At 32.7% G+C, this 11,574-nt stretch overlaps 4 protein-coding genes across 5 annotated transcripts in view; 2 read left to right on the plus strand and 2 right to left on the minus strand.

The window, feature by feature from the left end:
* The window catches only part of LOC148238247 (uncharacterized), a 40,436-nt gene extending 39,079 nt beyond the window's left edge, over positions 1 to 1,357 (plus strand). Inside the window, exons 6-8 of one of the 2 annotated variants that reach the window (XM_088205674.1) lie at positions 231 to 533; positions 601 to 779; positions 849 to 1,357. In XM_088205674.1, coding sequence (XP_088061800.1) covers positions 231 to 533; positions 601 to 779; positions 849 to 1,000 — 634 coding nt within the window. In that variant the 3' untranslated portion in view covers positions 1,001 to 1,357. The remainder of the gene's footprint in view (positions 1 to 230; positions 534 to 600; positions 780 to 848) is intronic. The other variant, XM_088205675.1, reaches the window with a different exon arrangement.
* Positions 1,358 to 1,594: 237 nt separating this feature from the next.
* On the minus strand, positions 1,595 to 2,543 carry LOC148238248 (mitochondrial import inner membrane translocase subunit Tim22). The gene is made up of 3 exons (XM_088205676.1): positions 2,271 to 2,543; positions 1,944 to 2,207; positions 1,595 to 1,881 (listed from the first exon to the last, which is right to left on the minus strand). The coding sequence occupies exons 1-3, from the start codon at positions 2,488 to 2,490 to the stop codon at positions 1,799 to 1,801; spliced, it is 567 nt and encodes a 188-aa protein (XP_088061802.1). The 5' UTR covers positions 2,491 to 2,543; the 3' UTR covers positions 1,595 to 1,798.
* Positions 2,544 to 3,127: 584 nt separating this feature from the next.
* On the plus strand, positions 3,128 to 4,690 carry LOC148238249 (steroid receptor RNA activator 1-like). Its single transcript, XM_088206155.1, has 3 exons — positions 3,128 to 3,223; positions 3,287 to 3,736; positions 3,798 to 4,690. Exons 1-3 carry the CDS (start codon positions 3,217 to 3,219, stop codon positions 3,959 to 3,961), a joined length of 621 nt encoding a protein of 206 aa, XP_088062281.1. The 5' UTR covers positions 3,128 to 3,216; the 3' UTR covers positions 3,962 to 4,690.
* A 2,560-nt stretch (positions 4,691 to 7,250) lies between these two features.
* On the minus strand, positions 7,251 to 9,501 carry Rrp6 (exosome component Rrp6). Its single transcript, XM_088205245.1, has one exon. The coding sequence runs from the start codon at positions 9,435 to 9,437 to the stop codon at positions 7,332 to 7,334; it is 2,106 nt and encodes a 701-aa protein (XP_088061371.1). The 5' UTR covers positions 9,438 to 9,501; the 3' UTR covers positions 7,251 to 7,331.
* Positions 9,502 to 11,574: the final 2,073 nt, after the last annotated feature.

The following is an 11,574-nucleotide window of genomic DNA, read 5'->3' on the forward strand; positions in this document are numbered from 1 at the left end:
CAAACACTTTGTTGGTTGCACCTCTTGCATATTTAGCTGATATATTTGAGTATGTAAACGCATTAAACAAACAATTGCAAGGAAAAAATATCAATATAATTTCAGCATTTGGATCAAAGCTGTAATACTTAATAAATCAAAGCTCCGTAAAATATTCGAGTTTTCTACTATTTTCCATTACAAAATACTATATAAATCTATAGTTAATTTAATGATATTTTGTGTTTCAGGGAAAATAAATGCTTGGAATGCAACAGCGGAGACTTCAACAAATGTTACAGCTGCTGCGGTTGCGATACTGAAAGTTGTGCAGATAGTGATAAGTGTTATTGTCACACTGGATCCAATTGTGGAAATCCACTCGTTCCGCCAGGTGGTGGTTTAGGTCGTCCGAGACGTTCTCCTCGTAGACGAAGTGCTCCAGGACCTGCTACATTGGATTCTCTATATTACGAACCGTTCAGAAGCAAGTCTCGTTCAGTGATAGATCACAGAGGTTCTGGAACGGATTATCTAAACAGAAGAAGCTCCAAGTATATAATAAAAAATATTAAATGAACAGATAACATTCATACTTATTTATTAATGGCACATTTACAGATTTGATACATTTGAGCGTTTGAGTTGCGTCACCGATCTTGGAAGATCTGGCACAGCAATATCTAAGGGCAGAAAGAGTTACAGCTCTGATAACTTGGCCCTGGATTATGATTTGTTCATGTCGCAGAAAGGTTTTCCGCACGTGTACGGAAAAACGACAAACTCTTTACGCAAACACGGTACGTATACTAAAACTTTTTATATACTATCTGATTATATTTTGAGTAAAATTTAAATTTGTGTTTTAGTGATCAGTCACAGTTCGACGGAAGCTTTGATGTTGCAGAAGAGCAACGATAATTCGAGTATATTTTCCGACGGACGGTTGCTAAGTGCACATCGAGGGTTATATCGTGGACCTTCGGCCGCTCTCGTCGATTCTTTAGGATATCTACCGTAACTTATTTAACGAGCATTGTAAATATAGTTTGTAATAAACAAGTCAAACTATAATCAAGGTTATGGGAATATTTGTAAAAAATATATGGCACTACGTATATATTTCAACGATTACATTAAGGGTATAACTTTATGGTTTTCATAATAAAGAATATTTGTAAATGCAAGGATTTTTTGATTTCATTTAAAAAGCTTTAAACCTTGTGGTTAAAATATTCTATTATTATTAAAATCATAATATGGGAACGGTCAAATATATATATGTTTGTTTTTATTTATTAATATATCTTTTAACATTTTTTTATTTATGTGTGTTGCTCAATTTGTATTTATTAGATAATACACAAAATTATAAGTCTATTTGTGCAATGCTCTCTATGTGATTAATATTTTTTTTTTTAACTATGATACTGCAATTTAATTTTTAAAAATCACAGTTATTAATATATACATAATATAATAATATAAAAAATATATCATTATTGTAAAATTACTATTTTTAAGTTGATGTAAATACATTCCTAAAATATGTGCAATAATTAAAATATATGTGCAATAAATTGTGGCAAATGCAATATTTTTAATATAAATAAAGTTTTATATATTACATAATTTAAGCATTTTTATTATAAAAAAATATTTACAAATCTATTTTCAATATACAAGATGAAACAACTTTTCCTGTCAAAACACTAATTATGATATTCCGAACTAATGTAAATTAATATAATATACACTATGGAAAATAGTTATTTTTAATACAATTACATAACAAGACGAACCCATAAAATTATATAAATTAACGACTATGCATATAATAATCTATAACAGTTGAGAATGCTGCGAAACCAGCCGCTCCAATAAGTCCAGCTCGAACTCCAGCTATAATAATAAAAACACATACATATTATAAAAAAATCATAACTATGCACAATAAATTATACCTCTGAGTCCAATTAATCCTCCAGTAACACCACCGGCATACGTTCCATTTTTCCAATCAGATTTAGCACGAGCTGATTCTATACTACATTCAATCCCAGCAAATACGGCTCCGATCATTGCAAAATTTTTAGCATAGCTCAACGTAGTTCCTTTCATCTCTCTAAATATTTCCCTTGCAGTTTGTTGCTTTCCTAAACCTGGATCGGCAACATTTGGATTTACTGACGATGTGAATAAACCCAAAGCGGCTCCCAAACCATAACCTAAAAATTGATTTATATAAGCATCTATACACTTGACTTAAAAATTAATTTAAGAGTGCAAACCTATGACGCAGCTCATTGTTGATTTGAAAACACAGCTTTCTACAGCAGATTCGATCATTTTTTCTTCGTTGGTTTTGATTTGGGGCGGTCCGAAGGTTCTGGGTATTATTATATTTTCCCTAAACCTCTGATGATTTGCCACAAGGTGTTTACCGAGAGCTTCCCAGTCATTTTTCTCTAAGAACGCTTTTAAATCCTCAGATTGCCCAACGTTGTCCATTTTTAGGTTAATGTGTCAAAGTGACATAAGCTTGTTTTAAAATGTTTGGCCATAACAAAATAATTTGTTTGGATAAAAATACATAAATACATAGAAAATAAAATAATATGCATTTATTTAACGCAGAAACTGATCAATAAAATAGAAGTAGATTTAAAAGTCTGTAAGCAATTTCTTGCCCCGTTTTATTACAAAAATTATCAAAGCATATAAAATATTCTTCAATTGAAAATTCCATTTCGCTGAGCTTGACGTACCGAATAATAAATGTCGTTTGTTCCTTATGAGATAAAATGTGACACCGTGAAACAAGATAATTAATAAATATTGACTGCTAAAGTAGTAAGATTCCAAAGATGTGTATGTGTGTATGTATAACTAATTGGCAAGAATATTCAAGGCGGCTTCTATAAATGATATCACAGGTTTAGGGGGTAGAGGGGTAAAAAATCACAAAAAACCTGTGACATAATTTATGAAAGCCGCCTATTCAATTTTCATTGTTATAAATTATTATATTTTATTGAAAGGTTAATATTAAAATGTATTATGAATTATTTTTTTAATAATAATTAGCTATAAATTAATAGAGTTGATAATTAATATTTCAAATTTCAAATAATCATAGTTAATAAATATACTTTTTACATGTGGCAGCACTGAATTGCAACGTCAGATTGCTGTCACTGTATTGTCAGATGTGAAAGTAATCTTTAAAACACAGAAATGTCAGGTAGAGTTAAATAACATTTTTAAAATGAAATATTTATTACATGCAATCGATAATATTTTTAAGATTCTCAAAACACTAGAAGCCCTTGCGATCCAGGATGGAACGATCCACCAAAATTATCATATAATCCAGAGAATCCACTTTTAAAACCCAGAAATGCTCTAAATAAAAGAGTACCTTTTTCTCTTAATGGTGCTAGTGCTCAAAGTCCTATTAGTGTAAACAAGCCGCCAATAACTCAATTGCCTGTTGCGGTTCCTCCGTCTATAGCAACTATAGATAACGCTAGTCATATTATTAAGCCTTCCCAGGAAAAAATACGACCAAACGACGAAGATGTAAGTGAAAATTTTACACAAACTATAGATTTGTTGAACAAAATAGCCGAAAACAATTCAGAAACGATTAAAAAATGTGACGATATTAAAAAACGTATTATCGTAATGGAGACAATGTGGAAAGAGAATAAATTGAATAAGGACATTGAACAGAAAATGTCACTCCTTGCTAAAGGTAATAAGATTTGTATTTCGATATTATTGTTTTTGTTAATATATGTATTTTTTATTTATAGCATTGAGCGATTCTGATTCAAAATCAGCCGATGCAATCCATAAGTCATTGATGATTGACCATGTAAGTGTTGTCAGTTCTTGGATGGTCGGAATCAAGCAGTTGATATTTTATGTAAACGTGAAAGCTGATCTTTTAAACTTGGATAAAGAAGAATCGACATAATACTTTTTACTATTCATATACTGGTGCTAACAAATACATTATTCTATGTATAATATCATTTAAAAAATGAAAATCTTTTGTTATATATAATATACTTACAGATAAAGAAGCATACATATTAAACACATATCTATTATTATATTAGTAGTCATAATTTACTGCGATAAGACTATCATTATTGTTATTACACAGGCCTGCGAAAAACTACTTTTTCAAAATTGCTTTAGTTTTATTAACTGGTTTTTATGCAATTTTTAGTGCAGATTCTAAAAATGATATCACGTAAGGTTATTTCACAAAAAGATAATAAAGGATTAAAAAATGACATAACATGCATTTTTAAGATATATGTGTTTTAAAGTTGCCACTTAATATATATCAGAAATACACAAATCTGAAACTGAAATCATTAAGAAAAAGTAATTATAAAAACATTTTCTTTTTCCTAGAAAAAAATTTTTTTTTACGACGTTTCATTTGCATCACAGTGTTCCGTTTTCGTTAGGTATTGCACTGAACAGAATTTGATTTATGATTTTTTTTGTAATTTCTTCCTATGAAGAATCAAATCAAAGGCACAGATTATCTCGATATTGTAGGTACTTTTATAAAAAATAATAATACTGATATAAACAAATTGGTTTGTGTATGCACCGATGGATGCCCTTTTATGATCAGATCTGAATAGAAATTTATTTCACTATTAAAAAAGAAATACAATTTAACAAACTTTTTATCGTTTCAATTCATATTACACCAAAAAAAATTGACAACACGTATTTCCATCAATGAAGTAGATGCTGTCATAAAAACTGTCATACATATAGTGATTATATCCGAGGACCAGAACTGAACCACAGAAAATTTAAGTCTTTTTGTAAAAAATAGATAGTAATTATAATGATGCTATTTTCCATAAATCGGTGCTATGGCTAAGCAGAGAGAATATCTAAAACGTTTTTTTTTCTTTACGACAAGAAATTATGTTGTTTTTACAAGAGAATAAAATTTACAGAGAACTGAAGAATGATGGATGGTGGTTTCTTTTAGCCTTTCTGTGTGACATCACAGAAAAACTTGATAATAATTAACTAAATCGTAGTTCACTTGGTGAAAATAAAATCATTTTAGCACAACGTGATGGTATTGATATTTCTCCAACTATATATTAATTTCACATTATTTAGCTGCCTTATCCTTAACACCAGATTTGAGGATTTAAGAAAAATCAAAAAATATCTTCTACTACAGAAAATCCCTGCTACATGGAAACAGAAAATATTGAATAACTAACAGCATTGAGATTTGATTATGCAACGATATTTGACGAATTTATCGAGCTTAAAAGCAATACGAATCTGAAAGCAATTTTAAAAGAAAAGAGGGAGACGAATATGGTGTATTTTGAAAACTGATTTCTGAAAAATACAAGACTACAAAATTGTGCCCACCTACTACTCATATTGTTCACCTCAACATATATTTGTGAAACATCTTATTCTAAAATGAAATATGCAAAGAACGTATATAGAAATCAGCTTACTGATTTTTACTTTGATGATGTATTAAGTGTAGCCTGTACCAAGCAGAAACCTGATTTGTCTAAAATAACTAAAAGTTTGTCTCAACAGCAGAAGTCACATTAATTCTTGAATAAATAAATAATTTTGAATATTTTTAATACATTAGTACTTTTGTGTTTTCATATTTATATATTATTATTTTTTTGTTGTCTATGGGCGATTTGGTCAAAAACCGTAGAGCTGCAGATGTGTATATACCTACGTATGTAAAATTATACAAAATCTATAAATGTGTGAAATAAAAATAGGATAAAATTAAGTTATAATTATTTGAGTTTTATTCTTACATCATTATAATGTGCTGCGGCCAGCCTAACATAGCAAAGAAAAAGGTTAAGTATGACTGGTATAGATACACACTGTAGGTAGACGAAGGGACCGGAGAGACACTGAGATGATAGGGGAAATATGTGGAAAGTGGGGAAACATTCAGGCGCCAACAGGCTTGTGAATTGGTTTTCACAAGTCTTATTTTTCAGGTTTTTAAACCGAGGGCGTGTGACTTCGCAGCCAGAAACTAATAATAATTTATTTCGTATTACATATATTGTGGAAGAGTATTACTTTTCTCTGAGCGCTGGTGGAGAAGCTGGCGGAAAAATGATGTTCTCAGGATGGTCCTCTGAGGTCTCTGGTAGCAGAACGTGGTTGTGATCGTTCGGCTAAGTGTCACTCATGTACCGCTCTGTCTATGTCTATCTGCCGATCAGTGGTGTAGTGGGGCTGGAGCGCGCCGGGGCGGCATTCCGGAAATTTCACATCAAAATCAGAACTAAAAAAAAATTATTTCTATCTGCGCCTGTGTAATACAAAATAATCAAAGTAACAACAGGCAGTCCAATTCTATAGGTTGTTCATACAAAGTCATAAACATACAACACAAGAGTCTTTCTTCCGTGACATACAAACACGTTTACAGCTGATTGCCTTTTCTTTTGAATTTTGCATGAATGTATCGACCGTATTCAGGAGAGTGCAACTTCGGTTGACATAAGATCCCGAACTTCGGTAAAATATAAATAACATCTGTCAAATAAATTAGACTAATTTATTAAACTTTGTTTACGAAAGTAATGCACAAAATAAATATATTTTTCTTTGTATTTCAAGGGTAATTACATGGTTCGACGCATTGTTTATGTATCACTTTATGTCTAAAGGATCGTTTTTTCTTCTGGACATTACGAGGGTTATTGTGGTGGTTCATTCAGTTAATCTTTGTTTATATTTAACTTTTGCACTGAGACTTCAATGGGCGCAGATTATGAGCAGGAACAGTGAAGATTGCAGACGAGTTCTCCAAAAATAATACAACTGTATGTAGTTCTGATGACTTTCTAATCTCATGGATGAACATTATGATGATTAATTAAAATCGAACTAGGTCGTACAAATCAGTATTGAAAATTCTCTAATAATGAGCTATTTTCAGTTCATAGAGAATATCTTATATATATATTAAAAAAATAATAATAATAAAAAATTCTGCACATCTAACACAACAGTAAAAAAAATTTAATTTTATTTGTTTAGTCAATTCTGATTAATTATAATAGGTGGTGTAATTTAGCATTATGATTTTAGAACTTTCTTCAATCATAATCAACAAACCCCACTGGTAGATACATATTTTAATTAAAACACCTTAATATAGAAAAATCGAAAAATGGATAACAAAGCAAATATAAATTATTAAATAAAACTCGTTTCAAAGTATGACTTGAATTTATTTTTTTATATACAAAATACAATACGCAAGACATTCAGACATTTATATACGTTATTAATTACATTTTTTTACTTTTCTGTCTATTTTTCCACGACTTTTTTTTATTGTGCATATTCGGATTTTGATTGAATGTTTTATAATCATAGTTTTTATAATCAAACGGTTTAAAACTAGTCTCAGACTTTTGTACATTATGGTTGGGCTGATTTGCGTTAATTTTGTTGGGTTTTTTATATTTGTGTGCAAACTCTGGTTCTCCTTCGTCGTCCATTTTTTTCTTCTTTGCCGGCGGTTGACCTTCCGCTTCTCTGTTCAGTGATATTTTAGGCTTATCCAATTCGCCGGACTTATTAAAAACGTTGGATAGCTCTGGAACCTTTTCCATAATCGGTTCGACTAAAACCGTTTTCCTACTTTCTTCCTTTTTAATATTTTCGTTATACTTCTTAACTAAGACGCAACGTTCGAAAGGAGCGCAGAAAGATTTGGCGATGGAGCACATGTCCATCTTTTCGCATATTAAAATATCCGGTTTATCACTGGACATGATTGATTTCTTATCGTTCAATTTATCGATATCGATATTAGGCAGTCGAATACCTTCAAATATATTTTGATGCGTTTGTCTATCGAAAATCATCAGATGGAAAGCAGTCTTGGATTCGACTTTTATCGTATCTTCTACGAGTATATTTTCGAGCGGAACTAATCTCGCTTCCGTTATTAATTTATGAACCGTGTTGAGATGATGCAGTAATAGAGGAGGCGCCGGAATACAGCATGCTAAAATACCGGACGTTTCTTTCGGCATAATGGAAGCGATCTCCAACATCATATGGTTAGGTAGGACGTAACCGGTGCTTTCGTCTTCTTCTCTAGCTATTTGATCTCGCCATTTGTATAAGAATTTGAGAACCGTCTGTTGTCGGGAGTTGAAGTTTTTCTTCGATTTCCTGATCAGTTCGAGATGGTATTGTTCGCTGTAGACGGATTTCGTGTAAGTGGATAGACACGTTATTTCGCCGGATTCGAAGACCGAATCTAACGCGTTGGCGTGACTGGATTCGAGCAGCTCTTTTCTTAAACAGCGCCAAATGTAGAGTAGATTGTGCGTGTCCGATCTAGCGTATTCGATCATATCTCTAGTTAGCGGTCTCTGGCGCCAATCGGCGAGTTGAAACTGTTTATTGGTCGATTCGTTGCAATATTTCTGTAATAGATATTGCAGCGATCGGTTCGGTAGGTTCAGAGTGACGCAAGCGTCGTACGTATCGAACAGTCCGACGACGTAAACTCCGAAGTCTCTCTGCAGCCAGATGACATCGGATTTGGCTCCGTGAAAGACTTTTAATATGTTGGGATTGGTGAACGATTCGTTTAACAAATAAAGATGTTCTCGAAGAGCGATGGCGTCGATCAGATAATCTCCTCCGTTCCACGTCGTCACTTGGACGAGGCAAGCTATGCCTTGGAAGCTTCTGTACGAATGATGCTCCAAATCTACGGCTATCTCTTTAACCGTGTTTAAATGCGAAACTAGTTGTTTCAAATCGACTATCTTATCGACGAACTTCAAAGGCGTCGTTTCTTTGTTTCTGATGGTTATGATAGGTTTTAAAGCAGCTTGACGATATCGATCCAGCGGTTTATAGGCTCTTATTTCATCCGAATAAGGATGGACGTAACCGATCGGTTTTCCGTTCAAATCCAGTTGATGCACGAGCTGCAGCGGTTTCAGGGCGTTGGGTTTCTCTTTGATCTTGGGAACCCATAGCGTTTCAGAAGAGTTATCGACTTTGTCTTTGAAGAAGTATTGAGGTCTGGGAATCTTGAGTTTCTGGTATAGGACCGGAGACTTGCCGATTATGGGGACGTTGGGCGTAGAAGGTAAAGGTTTACCGTCGAGGATGGCCAGATCTATATCCAAGCTTTGAAGAAATTTGTCATTGGCGCGCTCCAGCGAGTCCAGGTCGCCGACGTACGAACCGGTGAGCAGCGAGAGCAGTTTGTCGGTGCGAGCCAAAAGTTGCTCTACCGCGCGAGAACCAGTGGTCCCCAAGGCGTGGGACGCGGGCAGGGCTCGACATGCCGCGGCGGTCTTCGCGACTAGGGTCAGCCCTTCGTGGGAAAAGGCGATCGCCGGCGAGCTTGACGGATCCTCCATTACACCACGAGGTGTAAACGTCAAAACATCAAGTGCTGCCAGTGCTGATTTTTTACCCACGCGTTTAAATGAAGAAAAAAATAAATAAGATGACAAATATACATAAATATAATTATATGGAAAATACAAAAAAAATCACTACTTAGAGAAACAACATAATAATATAGAGATTGGTGAAAATATATATAAATATAAATATATATAATATAAAGATCTTCATAGGATAGCAGAAAAAAAAGAGATAGTGAATTTACTATCTCAGTTTATTAAATAAGTACAATGTAATACAATACAATAATTAAACATTTAATGGCCAATTTAGAGAATTTAAATGTATATCTTCAAAAAAAATTAAAAATAAAATTAGTAAAATAAAATAAAATAGTACTAATGAATTGGACGAAAATACAATTAAAGAATCATAGGAAATACTAGGTACTAAATTAAATTATTTAGTTAATAAAAAATAGCTCAGCTGAATAAAATATATTAGCATGTTGCTTTACATGGAAAAGGTGAGGAAAAAAGTAATAATAAGCCAAATGAAGGATTTTATTATTTCTCGAAACATTTCTAGAAATTATATAACAGATAAATACATATTTTTCGGTTATATAGTTTCTTAATGTTATATATACAACACTATACAATAAATAATTGATTGTTGGTCAAGGATATGAATAAAATCGCTTAAATTTTTCTGGATTTCAAAAGTGCTTTCGAAACATTTATCAGAAGTATAATCTTAAAGAAATTAAAGATTATAGATTTGGCGACGAAAAATGACGATTGGTAATTATACATAGATTGAGCCGTTGCACTATTATTTCATTTACGAATTGATACATGTTGTTTATTATTTATATACGGTGAGTAGTGCGCGGGGCCAGCATCGGAATGCTGGCAATCCCGCCGGAGTCACCAAGAGAAAAAGTTCGTCACGCGGGTGTTACCAGGGTGTCGCTAAGTTTTACAAATAGGACCCCTACATAGGTATATTTATAAGTTAATTAGTTTTAAAGTGGTTTTAAAAGTAAAAATTGAATGAAAACATACGTTAATATTAGGTTTTTAGGGACGGTTGATGGTGACGGGTGGCAACTATACACAGAATGAGCAGTTGCAGTAATATTTTATTGATGGTAGACTTGTTTACATTGTTTTTAAAGTTGTAAAGATTTCTAAGTTGCTATACAATATACATATATCTCTAAAATGTATTACTTTTATGGGAGCCAAATTTAGATGTGTTATGGCCAAAACTGGTCGGCGCTAGAGTGGCATTGCGTGGCGTGTTTTCTCTCTCTACCGGCAAGCTTGTAAGGGTTCGGACGCGTGCCGTCGCGCGTCCGCCCCATTCTAACCATGTAAACACCATGTAATAACCATGTAAATAAATATTACTGCAGCGGCTCAATCTGTGTCTCATTGCCACCCGTCACCAACAGCCCCTAAACTTTGATATTCGTACTTACAAATGGTTTTTACTGCAGTTTCCTTAATTTAGTTACTTTTCATGATGTATATATATATATATATATATACGACATAAAAAGTTTTCGAATCACTGTTAGCATAGTGATAATTATAGAATAATTATTAGAAACGTCACCTTCAAGTTGTTCTGGTTCTTGTTTCTTTTACGCAAAGGGTTTCAAGGGCTGTGTATGTAAACAATTTTTACAAAAATACAGAGTTGGAGACGGCAAAACCTACTCATCGTGTTTTTATAGGATAATAAAATATTGCTTTATTATTTGTGATTATACATTTTGTAATAAAAATAATATTAACGTTTGTTTTTATTAAATTTTTTGCTTTGAGCGCGAATAAATTATTTGCGTATTCTCAGAGCCGGCCCAGGTTGTTACTCCTCTCTGCGTTTCCCGTACTGTTCGAACATAAACCTAACCCAAACAAATGAACCATTATACCATTATATGTGTTTTTGTTAAGTTTGGATTTTACTGTCAAATTTGATAAGTATAAAATATTTTCCATTTCATATAATAAGTTCATAGCAGTGGGAAATATTATTTTTTCAAGTTATTCGATATTTTAGTTTCGCAAATTGAATTATGTATAATCAAATTAGTTATATAGCTCAATGACATTTGTTATACACAATTTTGATGAA

This window comes from Plectrocnemia conspersa, unplaced genomic scaffold (assembly GCF_051122295.1).
Source record: "Plectrocnemia conspersa isolate PC_06_02 unplaced genomic scaffold, ASM5112229v1 ptg000002l, whole genome shotgun sequence".
In the NCBI taxonomy this organism is placed as follows: Eukaryota; Metazoa; Arthropoda; class Insecta; order Trichoptera; family Polycentropodidae; genus Plectrocnemia; species Plectrocnemia conspersa.